Source organism: Myxine glutinosa, chromosome 3, assembly GCF_964187855.1.
Source record: "Myxine glutinosa chromosome 3, kmMyxGlut1.1, whole genome shotgun sequence".
NCBI classification, from domain to species: domain Eukaryota; kingdom Metazoa; phylum Chordata; class Myxini; order Myxiniformes; family Myxinidae; genus Myxine; species Myxine glutinosa.
Window position 1 is genome coordinate 170,457,977 of NC_136263.1, and position 21,561 is coordinate 170,479,537.

The 21,561-nt window shown below is 42.6% G+C and overlaps 1 protein-coding gene across 1 annotated transcript; it reads right to left on the reverse strand.

Annotated features, from left to right (window-relative positions):
* Positions 1-1,994: 1,994 nt before the first annotated feature.
* LOC137423064 (WAP four-disulfide core domain protein 12-like) lies at positions 1,995-11,845 on the reverse strand. Its single transcript, XM_078774731.1, has 3 exons — positions 11,671-11,845; positions 11,373-11,510; positions 1,995-2,165 (listed from the first exon to the last, which is right to left on the reverse strand). The coding sequence occupies exons 1-3, from the start codon at positions 11,795-11,797 to the stop codon at positions 2,161-2,163; spliced, it is 270 nt and encodes an 89-aa protein (XP_078630857.1). The 5' UTR covers positions 11,798-11,845; the 3' UTR covers positions 1,995-2,160.
* Positions 11,846-21,561: the final 9,716 nt, after the last annotated feature.

Below are 21,561 nucleotides of genomic sequence, written 5' to 3' on the forward strand. Positions count from 1 at the left end.
GGGCATGAGGGCAAAGACAAGAGAGATAGATTTCACCAGAAGAGCCTGAGGAGGTTCAGTAGAGATGAGTTATGATTGGAGAGATCAGTACCTTGCTTTAATTCCACTCACCTCAGCCTAAACAAGAATGAACACCTCATGACGTTACACCCAGACGTTGCTGTATTTTATTATAATTTTTAGCCGCGTCGCAGACGCTGCTCATAGAGTGCCCTCTGCTGTTGTTGTTGTTGTTGTTCTTCTTCTTCTTCTTGTTCTTGTTCTTGCAGAGAAGACAAAACCTCAAAGCTCCACCCATTCTGGGAACCATAGCTCCACCCATTCTGGGAGAGCCTTCATATAAACAAATATCCACCATTTTATTAACTCGCATAGCTTTGAGGCCTGTTTTGTAGGCCCGTGGTGTCTTCCTCTCTCACACAGTTTTATTTCAAATCAAATTCGATATATCATTTCATTTTTCACAGTCGCTAACATAGTTTTAGACTCGGTTGAAAAAAAACGGGAAGAAAATCCGATGAAAGTTGCCCTTTATAGAACGAAATTAATTCTCAAAGGCCTGTAACTTCAAGTCCATTGAGATTTTTTTTTTAAATCGCGGCATGGTCAGTCATACACCGCCCGAAATAAGAGACGGGAAAATGCCGAGATATATATATTTTGTTTAAATCGCGGCATGGTCAGTCATACACCGCCCGAAATAACAGACGGGAAAATGCCGAGATATATTAAAAATTCGTCCATTTGATGACAATCGTCACGATGAAATATTTAATTTATACGTCGTCACAATAATGTAGAGAGAGGAGCATAGCTTCGTTCACGTGTCGCCACACACGGGAAATTGCCGAGATATATATTTTTTAATTCACGGCATGGTCAGTCATACACCGCCTGAAATAACAGATGGGAAAATGCCGAGATATATTAAAAATTCGTCGCCACACACGGGAAATTGCCGAGATATATTTTCACTTTGCACAAAAATAACATCAAGTAATCGAATCAATCGGAATGTCCTGTGCCTATAACATCGACGTTATAGGCACAGCTGCATCTAGGCATTGTGTAACATCGACGCGGCTTTTGTTTTAATTAAAACTTTTTGTACTTGTTTTTATATATTATGACATTTGTGAAAGTACATGAAGCTGCCCTCTTACCCATGCCGTCTAAGCGGAAATTCACAGGCAGAGCCATTTGTTGGGTGGGAATGAAGGCCCATAATCACAATGTCATAGGTCACGTGGTGCAGGTACTAGAAAACAATTAAATTTGCACCTCTTTATCTCTGAAACCACTCTATGAAACATGGCTCATTGTCAAGTACTCCCCATGGGGAACAACATGCATTCATAATGATGTCATCAGTGCCTTCATTATGACATCAAAATTAGACAAGTGGAATGCTTGATCATATCAGGTTGAAATTTCTAGTGGATGATCTATACAAATATTGTGGGGGAGAATTAAATTAATAACGTCATCGGTCACGTGGTTCGGCAGCCGTATTGGATTGAACATAAATCTACGTTGTCAATAAAACACACAAACACAGCAGCTAATAAACACCACACAAACACGTCCTCGCGAGGGTCTGCAATCTGCGATTGCTCTTTCTTGATCTTGTTATTTTCTGATGGTTGGTGCTATCTGTTTCCCACTTTCATGATACTTTAGTCTTTCTTCGGGCACCATTCAAGGCTGATGCAAATCATCATAAGCCAATAGCGTAACATACAAAATGTATTGGGCCCTAAACACCATATATATGTATACAAGTCATATCTTCAATGATCTGATTATCTTTTGTATTAAAACATTATGTTGGGTGTGGTGTTTGTAACCTTGTTCAGAAATCTTATACAGAATGTCATTTTACCCTGTTACCATGTTTTATCATCATTTGCTTGATTATCATATTCTTTAGATATCTCTAAACACGAGACTTCTTGTTCTTATATTTTAAAAAATACAATTTGTTGAAGGACAACTTTTGTTCATCATGGTTTATTGATTAAGAAAGCAAATACATTTAAGCAGGAAGCAAAATCCTTGGGTAATTGCAGAGCAGAAAGTAATTTATTTTGAAAGATAAATGTTTGAACATTTTCTTGAAGAAATTAACTCTTCATCTTTGTTTTGGTCTTTGAATCAGTCTCAACCTGAAAAACAACACAAGTTCACTCTCAGGTCAGTGGGAAGATATAAAATATTGGTTATTAATTTAATTGAAGTCGATCTTCAACACTTGAAGTCGATCTAATCAATCGATCAATAAATTTAATATATAGTACTTTTAATTTCAAACAAAATCTGTCTTTGTTTAAGGAACAGGAAGATGTGATGATGGACGAAGAGACAAGAAGAGCTTAAACATATATGAAAAAATGACAAGTTTTTCTCTATGTACAGAATATACATTAGAATCAAATGTGATTCACACTCGGACTTGATACATGAAACGGAAGATCAGTGATGTGGACTTTTGGGTCTTTTGGATCCTCTGGTTCATTTAGGACTTTTGGGTGTTCAAGCTCTTTTGCATCTTTGGGATTTTTGGGGTCTTTGGTGTCATTTGGGTCATTTGGGTCCTTATGGTCTTTTGGGTCATTTGAGTCTTTTGAGTCCTGTGGATCTTTGGGGTCCTCGGGTCTTTTCAGTCATTTGGGTCTTTGGGGTATTTTGGGTCTTTGGGGTAATTTGGGTATTTGGGGTCCACTGTGCCCTCATGGTATTTAAGGGTCTTTTTGGTGTTTTGGATTGACATCCTACAGACGTAAATTAACACACAGTTTCCTCTGTGCACTTTGCACGTCACATTCACGAATTTCACCTCCCTACGCCATGTATTTATTGTTATTTTAAATAAAAACGCTTCCGTACACCGACCTTGAGGCTCGGTTTGCAAGCCACCATCTACAATTACAATGTAAGAGACATAATTATTCTTCTTTTGGATCTTCAGAGTCCTAAGGGTATTTTGGGTCCTGTCGTTAATTTGGGTCTTTCGGGTGCTCAAGCTCTTTTGCCTTCTTGGGATCTTCTGGTTCATTTGGGTCTTTGGGGTCTTTTAGGTCATGTGAGTCCTTTGGTTCCTCTGCCTTTTTGGGGTCCTCAGGTCTTTTCAGTCATCGAGGTGTTTTGGGTCTTTGGGGTAATGTGGGCCTTTGGATTCCACTGGGTCCTCAGGGTCTTTAATGGTATTTTTGGTGTTTTGTATTGTTTGGTTATGTAGGGTTATTGAGGGTCTTTGGGGTATTTTTGGTTGTCAGTGACTTTTTGGTCTTATGGGTCTTTTTGATTATTTTTTTTGGTCTTTGGGATATTTTGAGTCTTTGGGGTCTTTTGGGTTTTTGGGTATTTTGGTTTTTTTGGTATTCTGGGTCTTTGAGATAGTTTGGGTCCTTGAGGTATTTAAGGGTCTTCTAGGTCTTTTGGATCTTCACAGTATTTTTAGTCTTCAGGGTCTTTTGGATCTTCTGGGTATTTAAGGGTCTTTAGGGTCTTTTGGATCTTTCTGGTATTTTTGGTCTTTGGGGTCTTGGTCGTCTTTTGGGTCTTTAAGGGTCTTGGGGTCTTTTCATCGTTTTGGGTCTTCAGGGTCGTTATGGGTCGTTAGGGAAGTTTGGGTCTTCAGGGCCTTTTGGGTTTTTGTTGTATTTTGGGTCTTTAAGGGTCTTGTGGTCTTTCAGGTATTTTGGGTCTTTTGGGTCTTCTGGATATTTAAGTGTCTTTGGGGTATCTTGGGTCTTTGGGATATTTTGGGTCTTCTGTATATTTAAGGGTCTTTGGGGGTCGCTTGTGTCTTTGGGGTCTTTTGGGTCTTTAAGGGTCTTTTGGTCTTTTCAGTCTTTTCGGGTATTTGGGGTGTTTGGGGTCAATTGGGTTTTCAATGACTTTTCTGTCTTTTGGGCCTTTGGGAACTTTTGGGTCTTCATGGTCTTTTGTGTCTTTAACAGTCTACAGGGTGTTTTGGATATTTTGGTATTTTGGGTGTTTAGGGTCTATTTGGTTTTCGGGGTCTTCTGGGTCCTTGGGGTCTTACGGTCTTTTGGGTTTTTGGGTCTTACCTAAATTTTGGGTATTTGGGGTCCATTGGGTCTTTGGAGTCTTTTCCATCTTTTAGGTCTTTGGGGTCTTTTGGGTCTTTTGGGTCTTCAGCATATTTTGGGTCTTTTTGGTATTTTGGGTGTTTGGGTTCCATTGGGTCTTTGGGGTCTTTTCATTATTTTGGGTATTTGGGGTCTTTTGGGTCTTCAGCATATTTTGGGTCTTTGGGGAATTTCGGGTGTTTGGGGTCAATTGGGTATTTTGGGTCTTCAGGGTATTTTGGAACTTCAGAGTCTTTGGGTGTCTTCTGAGTCATTGGGGTCTTTTGGGTCCTCTTTGTAATTACAGTCCTTGGGGTTGTTTGGGTCTTTTGGATCTTTGGGGTCTTTTGGGTCTGCAGGGTATTTTTGGTCCACTGGGTCTTCAGGGTATTTTCAGTCTTTTGGGTCTTTGAGGTCCTTTGTGTCTTTGGGGTATTTTGGATCTTCGGGGTATTTTGGGTCTTCAGAGTGCTTGGGGATCTTCTGGGTCATTGGGGTATTTTGGGTCCTCTTTGTTATTTGGGTCCTTGGGGTTGTTTGGGTCGTTTGGATCCTTGGGGTATTTTGGGTCTTCAGGGTCGTTTGGGTCTTTGGGGTCCATTGGGTCTTCAGGGTCTTTTCAGTATTTTGGGTCTTTGGGGTCATTTGGGTCTTTGGGGTATTTTGGGTCTTCAACATCTTTGGGGTCTTCTAAGTCTTCATTATCTTTTGTGTCTTTAACAGTCTACAGGGTATTTTGGGCCTTCAGGTAGTTTGGGTGTTTGGGGTCTATTGGGTCTTCTGGGCCCTTGAGGTATTTTGGGACTTTGGGTCTCACCAAAATTTTGAGTCTTTGGGGTCCATTTGGTCTTCAGGGTCTTTTCAGTCTTTTGGGTCTTTTGGATCTTTTGGGTCTTTGGCATATTTTGGGTCTTTGGGGTATTTTGGGTGTTTGGGGTGCATTGGGGCTTTTTGGTCTTTTGGGTCTTCAGGGTATTTTGGATCTCCAGAGTCCTTGGGGATCTTCTGGGTCACTGGGGTCTTTTGGGTATTTTTGTCATTTGGGTCCTTGGGGTCTTTTTGGACTTTTGGGTCTTTGGGGTCCATTTGGGTCTTCAGGGTATTTTCAGTCTTTTGAGTCTTTGGCGTGCTTTGGGTCTTTGGGGTATTTTGGGTCTTCGAGGTATTTTGGTCTTCAGAGTCCTTGGTAGTCTTCTGAGTCATTGGGGTATTTTGGGTCCTGTTTGTCATTTGGGTCCTTGGAGTTGTTTGGGTGTTTTGGATCCTCAGGGTCTTTTGGGTCTTCAGGGTCTTTGGGGTCCATTGGGTCTTCAGGGTCTTTTCAGTCTTTTGCATCAATTGGGGTCCTTTGGGTCCTTGAGGTATTTTGGGTCTTCAGGGTATTTTGGGTCTTTAAAGTCCTTGGGGTCTTCTACATCTTCATTATATTTTGTGCCTTTACCATTCTACAGGGTATTTTGGGTCTTTGGGTATTTTGCGTGTTTGGGGTCTATTGGGTCTTCTGGGTCCTTGAGATCGTTTGGGTCTTAGGGTCTTCTGGGTCTTTGGGTCTTACCAAAATTTTGGGTCTTTGGGGACTTCATTGTATTTTGGGTCTTTGGGGTATTTTGGGTGATTGGGGTCCATTGGGTCTTTTTGTTATTTTGCGTCTTCAGGGTATTTTGGATCTTCAGAGTCCTTGGGGGTCTTCTGCGTCATTGGGGTCTTTTGGGTCCTTTTTGTCATTTGGGTCCTTGGGGTTGTTTGGGTCTTTTGAATCCTCGGGTCTTTTGGGTCTTCAGGGTCTTTTCAGTCTTTGGAGTCCTTTGGGTCTTTGGGGTATTTTGGGTCTTCAGAGTCCATGGGGTCTTCTGGGTCCTTGGGGTCTTCTAGGTCTTCATCATCTTTTGTGTCTTTTACAGTCTACAGAGTATTTTAGGTCTTTGGGTATTTTGAGCATTTGGGTCCGTTGGGTCCTTGGGTCTTTTGGGTCCTAAGAGTCTTTGAGGTCTTTTAACCGGTGGACACACAGTCGTGTTCAAAGATTGCCCCTGAAACCTCCCGCCCCCCACCCCCACTCAAATCCCTCCTAAAGCACTACTCAAAGCCTGCAAAACCTAGCCCTATGCAGGGGTACAGACACACACACACACACACACACACACACACACACACACACACACACACACACACACACACACACACACACACACACACACACACACACACACACACACATAATTAATTGTACAGTATCGGTTGTTCCTAAACTTAAATATAAATAATTTAAAGGATTGTTGTAAATGATGTTAATTTCACAACATCTCATATTGAACTTTATTTAAATTGTAAACCTCAAACAAAGTTCCTCTACCTAAACTTGAAGCAAGAACGTTAACCCGTAAGCAATTGACTAGTTTCCCGACTGCATGGATCATCAGCCGGGCACCGTTCTTCCTCGAGGTTTCAATCCTTTCAGCCCAGGACCTCTCCAAACGGCGGATCCACAACCTCGATCATGGATCCACATCAATCGATGGTACATCAGTAGATCCACAACCTCAGTTGCATCCAGGCAGTCAGTCAACCCATCAATGCAACATCACTTATTCCAACTTTACTCGCAATAGGATTTAATGTGTTGTCATATATTTATAACTTTCCTTACACACTTGATAATATGATAATATCATTAAATCATTCACATCTTCCCCTTAAATACATAAATTTACCAACCCGCATGACCACACCACCTACCTTTCTATCAAACTACACTTCGAATGTTCAAACTGTCACCTATAACGGCTTTTGCATGCTGCCGTATCCTAGCAACCACTGATTCCTAGCAACATTGATTTGTAGTATATTTAATTATTACATTGTACTGTATTTAAATAAAGATCTCATGAATAATATTATTACTATTCGTATTGTATTTGACCAATTCGATTTGGTGTCTTTTTGTGATATAAAAGAAAACTTGTTTTAATCTACCAACTGTAGCACCCTGCGCTAACATACGTCTGACTAGTTGTTGTAATTTATTGACCAGTTCAGAGCTGTGTGGGGTTGCTCTTACAGTCCTAATTATTTCACCTGCAACCGTACCATAAAATAGCTTTTGGGAATGTTGCTGTCTAAGAAAGGCATTCGGACAATGTGGAATGGAAATGCATCTAGTCTAGTAGGAAGACTAGGTCCCCCTGCACCCCCCGGAGATATACTTCTAATCAGTGTTTCTAGATTGGAAAAAATGTGTAGAAAATGACTAGCTATGGCCCCAAGCTGAAAAAATGTCCCACATACCATTTTTATGCAAATTACTGCTGCAAATTTTATGCAAAATTATGCAAATTTTATGCAAATTTTTGATGAGGAGTAGAGTTGAGGGGTCTTTGAGGGCTTCATCGAGGTGCTCTCGGTTGCAAGACTGGGTCATTCTGAGAAGCACAGCAGGGTCAGAGATCATGATGTTCTCCTCCTCAGTGAATCTCTCCATCAACAGCCTCTCCATTGCCTCACACACTGTTTTGAGGCAAAAGAGGGACTTTGCGTAGGCCTTTCCACTGAGAACACCTTTGAGAGATCCACTTGTTACTAGTTGTGCCTCAAAGAGAATCTCTGCATATCCAGAACCACGCATCTTGTGTCCAGTGAGCATCCCGATGTAGTTCATGGATGTGTGGAAGGGTCCAATCGTTACTACATGACTAGCAAATTCATTTGGCCAGCGCCAGATGATGGGAAGGGCTTTCATGCAGACACCCAGATCAAATGTATTCAGGACCCATCTCTGACCCACCTCAGCAGTTGCTGCCTCGGAACGCTTCAGTAGCTCACGAACAACTGCGTTGTCTGTGATCGGTCTGTGCCTGGTGCCTGCATGGCATGGCAATGGCCTGCAGCCTGTGCCTGGGCTAGGGGGTTTCACCTCTGCAACTGGTTCTCCCCCACCCAGCAAATCAACAGTCGACTACTGCACGCCTATCCACCAACCGATCACAGACAACGCAGTTGTTCGTGAGCTACTGAAGCGTTCCGAGGCAGCAACTGCTGAGGTGGGTCAGAGATGGGTCCTGAATACATTTGATCTGGGTGTCTGCATGAAAGCCCTTCCCATCATCTGGCGCTGGCCAAATGAATTTGCTAGTCATGTAGTAACGATTGGACCCTTCCACACATCCATGAACTACATCGGGATGCTCACTGGACACAAGATGCGTGGTTCTGGATATGCAGAGATTCTCTTTGAGGCACAACTAGTAACAAGTGGATCTCTCAAAGGTGTTCTCAGTGGAAAGGCCTACGCAAAGTCCCTCTTTTGCCTCAAAACAGTGTGTGAGGCAATGGAGAGGCTGTTGATGGAGAGATTCACTGAGGAGGAGAACATCATGATCTCTGACCCTGCTGTGCTTCTCAGAATGACCCAGTCTTGCAACCGAGAGCACCTCGATGAAGCCCTCAAAGACCCCTCAACTCTACTCCTCATCAAAAATTTGCATAAAATTTGCATAATTTTGCATAAAATTTGCAGCAGTAATTTGCATAAAAATGGTATGTGGGACATTTTTTTAGCTTGGGGCCATAGCTAGTCATTTTCTACACATTTTTTCCAATCTAGAAACACTGATTAGAAGTATATCTCCGGGGGGTGCAGGGGGACCTAGTCTTCCTACTAGACTAATCTCGTTTATCAAATAATTTGGTGTGAAATTTATTATTATGGATATCAATTTCTAATTATAAAAAGGAAACTGAAGTGGAAGTTTGGTTTTCCTTGTTTAATTCAAGTTATTTTGGATACATGTCATCATGAAGCTGCTCAAATATAAATCCATCATTAATTGCCAACAAATCATCAATGAACCTGAAGACGTTTCCGCATCTTCGTGCAGATGTTAATTTATTCCTGCACATGTTCTGGGCCCAATCAAACTCGTACATGTGCAGAAACAAATTTGCAAAGGGGCCGGATCTGAACCCATGGGTATGCCCACTGTCTGCTAGAGTATCTTGGGATCTGAACCCATGGGTATGCCCACTGTTTGCTGGACTATCTTGGGATCGGAACCCATGGGTATGCCCACTGTTTGCTGGACTATCTTGGGATCGGAACCCATGGGTATGCCCACTGTCTGCTAGAGTATCTTGGAATCTGAACCCATGGGTATGCCCACTGTTTGCTGGACTATCTTGGGATCGGAACCCATGGGTATGCCCACTGTTTGCTGGACTATCTTGGGATCTGAACCCATGGGTATGCCCACTGTTTGCTGGACTATCTTGGGATCTGAACCCATGGGTATGCCCACTGTCTGCTGGAGTATGTTGGGATCTGAACCCATGGGTATGCCCACTGTTTGCTGGACTATCTTGGGATCTGAACCCATGGGTATGCCCACTGTTTGCTGGACTATCTTGGGATCTGAACCCATGGGTATGCCCACTGTCTGCTGGAGTATGTTGGAATCTGAACCCATGGGTATGCCCACTGTTTGCTGGACTATCTTGGGATCTGAACCCATGGGTATGCCCACTGTCTGCTGGAGTATGTTGGGATCTGAACCCATGGGTATGCCCACTGTTTGCTGGACTATCTTGGGATCTGAACCCATGGGTATGCCCACTGTCTGCTGGAGTATGTTGGGATCTGAACCCATGGGTATGCCCACTGTTTGCTGGACTATCTTGGGATCTGAACCCATGGGTATGCCCACTGTCTGCTGGAGTATGTTGGGATGTGAACCCATGGGTATGCCCACTGTTTGCTGGACTATCTTGGGATCTGAACCCATGGGTATGCCCACTGTTTGCTGGAGTATCTTGGGATCTGAACCCATGGGTATGCCCACTGTTTGCTGGAGTATCTTGGGATCTGAACCCATGGGTATGCTCACTGTCTGCTGGAGTATCTTGTTGCCAAATGTAAAGAAACTGTTCTTTAGCAGAAATCGAATACTTTCTTTGAGTTTACTTTTTGAAAAACTGCATGAATATTGATTATCCTTTACAGACCAGTGTGCTCTGTTTTGATATACATTAATGTATACTCTATTACCTCCTGCAAATGCTTTATCTATTGCTCTGTCCAATGCGGTTACTAGCTTGTCATGTGGAATGTTTGTGTACAATGTGGTAAAATCAAAGGTTGAAAGACATTTTGCTTTACCCTTGTTGTTAATGTTGTGGATACTGTCGATTACCGGTTTGGAATTGTCAATGATCCAGAATTTGTTAATACCAGAATAAAACTTCACTTTTTCATGGTAGTTTTTTAAGCATTCATAGATTAGTTTCATTGCCGCTGTAATACTGCCCGACAAAGGTTTCAAACTACATCCTCTACTTGCGAGGTTCATTTTATAATGAACCTCATCTTACAAGGATGTTTGTGCATTTTTGGGATCCAGTAAATGATGGTAATTTATGGTGTTTATCCGGAACTAACAGTCTTCTCACCGTTGAGTGATTTGTATGGTGTTGTATCAAGTCTGTTTCGTTATCGTTACTTATTTTGTAGGTCTTTGAAATTCCCGTGTCTAAGCCCAATTCTTCCAAAAGTGTTTGAATGTAGAATGTTTTACATACAAATGCAATATTATTATTTGCTTTGTCAATTGGAACAATAACATATTGTGTTTGATTATGTCAAATACTCACCATGTCAAACTCACCAGATTATGTCCACCAAATCACACACACACAGACACACACACACACACATATATACACACAAACACACACACACACAAACACACAAACACACACACACACACACATTGTGTTTTATATGGTAGATATGTGAAACACCCTGAAACCATGCCTGCAGAAAACAGCCTTTTTGGGACGCCAGCTGCATTTTCCATCCAATCATCATGTAACTTTTTAAAAGAAATTTTCCATGGTAGGTGCTGCTCTGTTGAAAGTTTTCTGTGAATCGCTGAATTGGTTGCGGAGAAAATGTATTATAAAGCGAAAAAGGTGAAAATGAGGGTGGAGAAAAACAACAAGTGCAGACCTTGGCCGATGTTCCACGACATAGTCAATAATGGTTGTGCATGTGCCTATTTACTCGTATAAAAGTCTATATGCAATATTCAATCGCCCAATGATACTTTGTTACCCAAACATTACAAAGTTCAATTGGTTGTTGAACCAATCAAAATGCTCCACCTTACTGACACACCGATTTGAATCAGCACGAAAGGAAAACAATTATTTAAGGCTCTTTGATCAGTTTATGGCTCCTCCGCTAACGATTTATGGCAAAGCACAATATCCTCAAATATTACATCTCACCTTTTACTGGTGACCGACATTCTGTGCCACATGGACCAGGACAGCAGATGTGATTATGTTCACATTCTGAATCCTCCTTACACTCATCCCAGTGCCAGATGCATTGGTGAGTATTCTCAGGTGGGCACACCTTTTTAGCTGATGTGGGCACCAAGAAAAAAAAAAACATTGTACAGAAAACAATAATACACACAATCAATTCATCAAATACAACAGAAAATGTGGTTGTTGAAATATTCCTGAAATGGTGCAAATGTCCAAAGTTGTCGAAGTGTTGAGGTGTTTACCAATCACTCACCATCTCCATGTGCGAGTTCCACGATGAATATGCCGAAGATGAGAGCGACTGCCAGGGAGAGCTTCATGGTCTTCAGGTGAAGGAGATGGAGATCGTGAACACCTTGAATTGAGTCTCGTGTGTACATCGTGCTTTGGTCGGTGTTCTCGTGTTTATAGCTGAGAGACAGAAGTAAGGGGGGAGGATGTGGACAATGGGGTGGAGTGCAGTTCATCTGGTTTGTGTATTGTGACTGGGGTGAGCAGGTGATTGCCTCGGGTATGTTCCTTAAGCAAGTGACTTGTTATTGCTTGTTGAGGCTTGTCAAACCAGGCATTCCATATCAACCGCTTTGCAGACTGTCCAACCTCTGATATTTCGCTGGGAGGTAGGGGCGAGCGCCTCAGTACAGGCCAGGCCATAACGGGCGATGTTCGGGGACCACAATATGTCCCCGAAGGCCCTATGATTTAGACACTTTCTTCTGCATGCTCTGTTTTTCTGTACTATTTTACAGCACAGTTTCAGTGACTAATTTCTCCGAAATATGGCTTTTCACAGTAATAAAGTAGAAGGGCACTCGGTAAAGAGAATACAGTCATGTGAAAAAGTAAGTACACCCCGTGTAAAGTTTTGACTTTTTCAACAAATTTCAACATACAGCTATTTGATCTTAATTTCAACAATATTGATAGATAAAGGTGATATAATATAACAAATATCATGAAACATTTACATTTTGTAGTGCATTGTATAATTTAAATAAACATAAATGCAAATTTCGCATGTGGAAAAATAAGTACACCCTTGGCTCTAATAGGTGGTATTGCCCCCTTTGGCAGAAACAACCTCAAGTAGGCGTTTCTTATAACTGTCTACCAGTCTCTGACATCGACTGGGAGAAATTTTTGCCCACTCCTCCATGCAGAATTCTTTCAGCTGTGCGATGTTTGAGGTGTTTCTTGCATGCACAGCTCGTTTCAAATCCCCCCACAACATCCCGATGGGATTTAGATCCGGGCTTTGACTTGGCCATTCCAGAACTCTCCATTTCTTTCTTTTCAGCCATTCCTTGGTGGATTTACTGGTATGTTTAGGGTCATTGTCATGTTGCAAGGTCCACCTTCGGTTGAGCTTCAACTTTCCGACAGATGGGCTCACATTATCCTCAAGCACCCTCTGGTACAATGAAGAATTCATAGTGGATTCTATGATGGTGAGCTGCCCAGGCCCTGATGCAGCAAAGCTGCCCCATACCATAATATTTCCACCACCATGCTTTACAGTTGGTATCAGGTTCTTGTGGTCAAATGCTGTCTTTGGTTTTTACCAAATATGTCTTCTGGTACTGTGGCCAAATAGCTCTACCTTTGACTCATCTGTCCAGAGCACATTGTTCCAGAAGTGCTGGTCTTTGCCGAGGTGTTCATTGGCAAACTTTAGTCTTGCCGTGATGTTCTTTCTGGACAGCAAAGGTTTCCTCCTGGCACACCTCCCATGTAGATCAAATTTGTGCAGCCTCTTTCTAATGGTAGACTCGTGCACTTTGACATCAACAGTGGCAAAAGCTATCTGTAGGTCCCGTGATGACATTCTGGGGGTTCTTAGAGACTTCTTTCAGCTTCTTGCGGTCTGCTCTCGGGCTGAACTTGCTGGGGCGGCCTGGCCTGAACAAGTTGGCAGTTGTTTGGAATCTTCTCCACTTGTAGATGATCTTCCGGACAGTCGAATTATTGATTTCAAATTTTTTGGAGATCTTTTTAAATCCCTTCCCATACTCGTAGGCATCTATAACCTTCTTTCTGAAGGTATCAGAGAGCTCTTTTGATCTTGGCATGGTGACGCCGCACACTTCAACAACAAAGAGCAAACCAAACTCAATGTCTGAGGTTTAAATAAGACAGGTTCCTCCAAGATCCTCTCTAACGATGTTCTAATCATTTGCACCTGAGCTTGTGCACCTGATTCTATTTTTAGGTATTTGAAGGAGTGATAAATGTAGGGGTGTACATACTTTTTCCACATGCGAAATTTGCATTTATGTTTATTTAAATTATACAATGGACTACAAAATGTAAATGTTTCATGATATTTGTTATATTATATCACCTTTATCTATCAATATTGTTGAAATGAAGATCAAATAGCTGTATGTTGAAATACAGTATGTTGAAAAAGTCAAAACTTTACATGGGGTGTACTTACTTTTTCACGTGACTGTACATCCTAAAGGCTGAACAGTTCACATTTTGTATCCCACTGATAGGCCAGATCTGGATTCAGACATGAACCAAAATAAACTCGGCCTCTTCTTTTCACCTACCCAACACATCCACCAAGTTTTGTCATAATTCATCCACGACTTTTCGAAATATCGTGCTTCATATCGTTTTTGGCCCTATCACTCAATGGTGAAGAATCACTGAAATGCTTTTTTAAAATTCTCGTATCCAGATCCTGGGATCAGTTCCTGGGACGAGATGAAAACAAAGATCTTGCCCACTTTATATCTGATAAGCTACTTCAGAAGTCTTCCTCTCTCACAGGAGACCACAAAGTCACGAGTGGTGGGGAGCATCTAGATCCTGTAAATTGAAGATATAACAAGCAAGATGTGACAAACCTGTCTGCAATCCTCCTCGAGGCATTGACGCGACTTCTACTCCATGCCAAAGACCCTACCAAAACCAATACCAGCGACCTCATTCGGCATTTTGCGAATGCACCGAGCTCAATGAACCATGGATGGGCAATGGATGATGATGATCTTGTGAATAAATGGAGAAACATGCTTTCCACCCCAGATAACTTTCTGGTCGCTATCAAGTGCAAATATCAGAAGTGCAAGTTTAGCATTCGAAAGTGTGAGTACATGAAGAACTTCAATGGCACTCAGTTTACATTTTCTATCCCACGGATAGACCGGATCTGGATTCGGACGTGAACAAAAAGCGAATCAGCTTATTCTTGTTACCTAACCAACTCATTCACCAAGTTTTCTCAAAAGTCATCAACAAATTTTTCAAATATCATGCCATAAATGAGGAAGAATCACTGATAATAATAATAATAATAATGCATTTATTTTATATAGCGCTTTTCAGGAAGCCCAAAGACGCTTTGACAGAGTGCAAAACATAATGATAGAAATATATATAATTCTCTGATCTGGATCCAAATTTGAATCTTCACCAAAATCGAATCAATTCGTCCTTGTCACACACTCAACCTGTCCACCAAATTTTGTCGGAATCCGTCCACCACTTTTTGAGATATCCTGCTATATATCGTTTTTGGTCCATCACTCAATGATGAAGAATCACTTTTAAAATTCTAGTAGCCGGATCCGAATCCGGATCTTCACCAAAATCTAATAATTTCGTCGTTTTCACATACGCCACATCTCTGCCAAATTTCGTCCGAATCCGTCCACAACTTTTTGAGATATCTCGTTCACAATCAAACGGACAAACAAACAGACTGACAGACAGGGGTGGAAACATAACCTCCATCCAAGTACTGTACATGTACAACAATAAACCATCAGAGCAGTTGTCTTTTCAATATCATTTAATGTTTGACGAGCTTTCTCTGCAACCTTTTTAATAGATAAATGAAAATATTCAAAAATACTTGTCTCCACAAATCACTCAATGGATATCAACATGTAATAGTTAACATAGTTTTAAGTAGTTTAAATTGTACCTCGTGTTCGTCAAAAAAATTCCCAAAACTTTAACATAAACACGTGAATGCAAAGAATCCAGAGAAGAAAGTTAAATTCTCAATCAAAAACGAAATCACATTGCAAGTGTTAATGCTTACTCCATGTCAGAGTCGATAATATTGTTACGTCTACCTTACAGTGAAAAACCTGTGTGACAGATGACCAAAACGAGCTTTAACTCGGAGGTGTTTACCCAAAACTATTGCAGTGTTGTCTCTTCAGCACGTGAGGGAAATGGAGTTCCCTGGTCTTATTTGCACAAACGGACCGTGACACGGGGGGAGGTGAGGGGGCGGGGGGGGGGGAGGTTATCCGATCCCCACAGACAAATAGACGCACAAGACAGGCACGACAAAGAAATGCAATAAAAAATGGGTTTCATGAAAATAAATGCCAGCATAACAAAAGGATGTGCGGTAAAATCTGATTCCAAAATGAGGATTCTCCATCAGACACAATTACAACACAGGGGGAAAACTAAAGTAAAAATAAATGTGGTGTGGTGCGTTGGCTGGTACGGGGCTGGTACATGCCCCTCCCCAAACCCCGGTCACGGTGTACCTCCGAGTCCCGAGGGGAGTCACGGCAGAAAGATGTGTTATTCTGTATGTCAAAGATCAATGGTGAAACCACACCAATTGTTACCAACAAACAAATATTGTATTAAAATCACACAAGAATAACAGTACAATAACAATATTAATCAATTGTACAACCAATATATCATTCCTATGATGGTACCATCAGTTTCGTACAATATAACTCACTGTGCTCCATGTGAGCGAAAATAACATTCCCAATGTCTCTGTCCCAGCTTCAAACCAAAGTCGATCCACGCTCCATTGATTGTCAGAACGATGCTGTATCGAGAACAGAATCCCGCTCGGTTGACAGTCACACTGTCAAAGATAGGCAAAACTGTCCTCAAGAGGCGGCTGGGAAATCACACCTTCAGATATGGACGTTCAACGGCTCCCAATCGGTGAACCGCAAATTCACAGTCAAAATCCACATTACACACACACACCAGGTTACGTCTGGATGCGGTGAAATGGTTGAAGTGAGGTGAAAAACCTGGAGCGATGTGAAAATCCAGCGCGAGGCAAAATGGCCAACGGCCCGTTCTCGAGACGTAACGGCACTTCAATGATTATCTTCGGAATCAACCGCAAAACCTGTCATGCAGGTTTATCTGTCACAGCGATAACAACTCTGTCACAGGAATCCCTTTCCCAGGAAACCCCAAAGTTCGCTAGTGACCCCCGTTCGCCAGCGTTTGCTCAAGACCTCCAAACAGCTCGGCTCCTTCTCCGACCTCACTCGCTCCGCCTCTTCTTCTTCTCCCCTTCTTCCTCTTCTTCTTTCCGGTTTCTTTTAAAACATTAATTTACTTTACCTTTTGAAAACAGTTAGCTCTTATTTCACTTAAACGATAACAATAATAGTACATGCAACCAAAAATGTTTACAGTGGATGAGAACCACAATAACGGAAGTGACGAATCCGTAACAGGGGCCCATAATCTCCGATCTCCACGACGGTTTGGGGACGTCACAGGTCCCGTGTCCCTGCGTGGGACAACACGCAATGGGTCTCAAGTCGGGTCCTTCTCATTCAGCTGCACCGAGCTCTGACCTTTCCGAACTTCCCAGGTGAGCACGACATGAGGATGAGATCACCCATCACTAGCCAACACCAAGAGAGAGAGAGAGGGATGCGTCCATTTTCAACAACACCCAGAACAGAGAGAGTGAATGCGAATGTGACCGCCTTTTACCATGCGAGGAACAGAGAGAGAGAGAATGCAACTGCTCATACCCGGAGCCCGGACCATGAGAGAGAGAGAGAAAATGGCGGTGCTTTCCCTTTTTGCTCTGACTGTCTCTAACATTCTCTCTGACGTCACCCATGCGCAGTCGAAACGTCCCAACCAATCGTCCTTCGGGACATGGCTTCACAGCCACACTTGGTGCCCATCGAGAAGTTTTGCCTGGGTGGTGCCGTAGTGTCTGGGTACCATAAGTGATTATGCTATTTTAATTATCGGCCGGTCGCTTGGCAAGCCGAGTTTGCTTTATAAGAAGGAAAGGAAAAATCACAAACGGGCAATTACACACTGGGAATTTATCCAGAGGTCCTAACTAATTAGCATAGCTCCACCCCTCGCGTGGAGAAACATAACGCTTACATGGACATCCAGTCCTAACTTAAATACATCAAGGTGGCTTCATGGCATACGGAGCACTCTACTACAGTGCATTCAGAAAGTATTCAGACTCCTTCACTTTTTCACATCTTGTTATGATGCAGCCTTCTGCTGAAATCGTTTAAATTCATTTTTCCCCCCATCAATCTACACTCAATACCCCATAATGACAAAGAGAAAACAGGATTTAAGAAAGTTTTGCAAATTTATTAAAAAGAAAAACCTGAAATATCACATTGACATAAGTATTCATACCCTTTGCTATGACACTTGAAATTTAGCTCAGGTGCCTCCCATTTCTCTTGATCATCTTTGAGATGTTTGTACACCTTGATTGGAGTCCACCTGTGCTAAATTCAATTGAATGGACATGATTTGGAAAGGCACACACCTGTCTATATAAGGTCTCACAGCTGACAATGCATATCAGAGCAAAAACCAAGCCATGAGGTCGAAGGAACGCCCTGCAGAGCTCAGAGACAGGATTGTGTCGAGGCACAGATCTGGGGAAGCCTAAAAAGAAATGTCTGCTGCATTGAGGGTTCCCAAGAACACAGTGGCCTCCATAATTCTTAAATGGAAGAAGTTTGGAACAACCAGGACTCTTCCTAGAACTGGCCACCCGGCCAAACTGAGCAAGCCGGGGAGAAGGGCCTTGGTAATAGAGGTGACCAAGAACCCAATGCTCACTCTGGCTGAGCTCCAGAAATCCTGTGTGGAGATGGGAGAAACTTCCAGAAAGACAACCATCACTGCAACACTCCACCGATCTGGGCTTTATGGCAGAGTGGCCAGACGGAAGCCTCTCCTCAGTGAAAGACACATGAAAGCCCGTTTGGAGTTTGCAAAAAAGCACTTAAAGGACTCTCAGACTATGAGCAACAAGATTCTGTGGTCTGAGGAAACCAAGATTGAACTGTTTGGCTTCCGTCTGGCCACTCTGCCATAAATCCCAGATCGGTGGAGTGTTGCAGTGGTCGGTAAGAACGTTTTTAGAACAAAGTTATGGAGACATAGCCTGAGGCTATAAAAGACCCACGATTGCAGTATAGGGGTTTTATTTTAATAACAAATCCCCCCCCCCCCCCTCCCACCATCCTGAACAAAAAAAAACAATACACACACAGCTATATGCATTTGTCTTTATTTGAAGGTATGCAGTGTAATGTGCTCAGCAAAATCACGGTTCTGTTTGGTTTTGGCACCTAGCTGACCATTGTCATATCGTTGCAAAAACCAAATTCGCTGCTATGATGCTCTCTGTCCTTTCTTGCTGCCATCACAGCAGGCATGTTGGCCTTGTTTTTTCGAAGTGTTCCCACAAGCGTCATGCTTTTATCCAGCAGTGCCCCTGTGGCAATGAATGTCGGTCACCAGTAAAAGCTGAGCTGTAATAATTCAGTGTATTGTGCTTTGCCGTAGATCGTTAGCATTGGAGCCAGAAATTGATCAGCGGGCCTTAAAATTGTTTTGCTTTTGTGCTAGTTCAAATCGGTGCGTCAGTAAGGTGAAGTGGGGGGCATTTCGATTGGTTCAACTATCAATTGAACTTTACAATGTTTATGTAACAATGTATCATTGGGCTATTAAATATTGCATTTGGAATTTCATACGAGTAAATAGGCACATGCACAACCATTCTTGAACATATCATGGAACATCGGCCGAGGTCTGCACTTTTTTTTCCCTCCACCTTCACTTTTTCACCTTTATTCGCTTTATAATTCATTTTTTACCACCAACAATTCAGCGATTGACACAAACTTTCAACAGAGCATCACTTACCATAGGGAATGTTATTTAAACAGTTACATTTATGATTGCATGGCATCCAATGCATCTTAATCGGATTGGATGGCATCCAATCAGCCTTCTCCCAATTATCAACAAAGTCATGGAATCCATCATTGCTTCAGATATGAAATCTTTCCTCTTCTCCAATGGCTTGATCTCTGATCATCAATTTGGTTTCAGACCTGGACACTCTACTCTGGACATGCTGCTTCTGCTTTCTCAACAATGGATGGAGGTCCTCAATGCCAAACAGGAAATTAGAGCAGTCTCCCTTGACATATCACGTGCCTTCTATACGGTCTGGCACCCCGCTCTGCTCACCAAACTCTCCTCTTTTGGTATCCATGGAAATCTCCACGCATGGCTGGCGGACTTCCTCTCTAGTCGTAGTCAACGTGTGGCCCTGAATGGGTTTCTCTCATCTCCTCTTCCTGTTCAGGCCGGAGTTCCACAAGGCAGTGTTCTGGGCCCTGTGCTTTTTCTGGTCTTCATCAATGATCTCTCTGACTCTCTTGAAAATCCTCTGTATCTCTTTGCTGATGACTCTACTCTCTGTAGACCTGGACAAAATCACAGACTGGGCAAACAAGTGGAACCTGTCTTTCAATCCTGACAAATCTCACACTCTTACGATGTCTCTCCGAAAAGACCGACTGGACAACCCTCCCATCCACTTTCTGAATAATCCTCTCCAAGAAGTTCTGTCACTCAAGCTTTTGGGTCTCACTATCTGCCATGATCTTTCCTGGGAAAACCACATTTCAAATCTGGCCTCCAAAGCCAGTCGCCGACTTGGGCATCCTCCGTCATGCGAAGTCCTTCCTTGGCACACCTGAGCTCCTCACCACTTACAAGGCTTTCATCCGCAGCTCAATGGAATACTGCTCTCCCCTGTGGGCTGGTGCTCCTGCCTCACACCTAGCTCGTCTTTACGCTGTTGAAACTAAAGCATTCAGAATCATTGGAATCTCCCGCAATGAAGCTAACTCCAAGGGCCTCTCACTCACTCACCGCAGGCAGGTTGGTGGTCTTTCCATCTTCTACCGACTCCTCTCTGGCCTTGCCCCCCCCCCAGCTCTCTCTGGGCTCTGTCCCGCAAATATTCCTACAGGTCGCACAAGATCTGCCTGCAACCCTCTTATGGTCAAACTGCCAAAATCAAGACTCTCTGCTCACCTTCACTCCTTCATTCCTCTTTTCTCCCGCCTCTGGAACAAACTCCCTCACTCTCTTCAATCCCACTCCACCCTCCAGGTCTTTAAAACAGCTGTTCACCACCATCTCTTATCTTCCCCCATCCAAAACCTTGATCTTTTCTACCCCCGCTAATTTCACCCCAATTCCACTTTTTTGAAATACCAACTTCTGTCCTGGAAGTCCTTGGTGTCCTTGTGTTTTATACTTCTCCCTCCACCCCACCCCCCCCCTTCCCACGCCCCCCTCCCCCAAGCCCTCTACCCCCTCCACACATCTCCCTGCTCTCAAATGTTGTGTTTGTGTGCTTCCCCTTCTCTCCCCATCTTGTTTTCCGCTCCCTCTTTTTATATATTTTGTTTGTCTGGTTGATTTGTTTGTGAAGTAAATGTTAGCTCTTTCACGAGCCTCGATTCAGTACACAAAAAAAAAAAAAAAAAAAAAAAGCATCTTAATGCAGCTGATGTCCCAAAAAGGCTGTTTTCTGCAGGTGTGGTTTTTTGGCTCTTTCACATACCTGTAATAATAAAAGGCAGTGTGTGTGTGTGTGTGTGTGTGTGTATCCTCCATAACTCCAAAACCATGAAACATAGTGGCCTCAAACTTTCCATGCATCCTTATCGACCTCAACTGGATTGCATGAATGAAAACTGTGTTTGAAGATGAATTACGCTAGCAGGCCGACCTTCAGTCAACCTGCATTCATCTCACTCTGCTTGACGTGTTAATACTGTAATTTTGTCTGCTCAACTCAATCATGCCCTGCCTCAGAACAAGTTTGTTTCTGCACAATAAACATTTATATATTCTAGTGATAATATCGCTGATCTTCATTCCTAAAAATAGCTGTATTCCTGCATACATTACAATGCTTATAAACGGCAGTGCTTGTGCCTTTATTTAATTCCCACAAAGATCGAGAATCTCTACACCTGGACCAAATTTCAAATTATTCGCTGTGGAATTGACCTCAGCAGCAGTTCTGACTGTT

What these genes read in the sequence shown, in the direction of transcription:
- LOC137423064 (XM_078774731.1), bottom strand. Translation starts at nt 11,797, where the DNA reads ATGTACACACGAGACTCAATTCAAGGTGTTCACGATCTCCATCTCCTT. An exon ending in GGAACTCGCACATGGAGATG is followed by an intron (nt 11,511 to 11,670) that starts GTGAGTGATTGG and finishes TGCCCACATCAG; the next exon opens with CTAAAAAGGTGTGCCCACCT.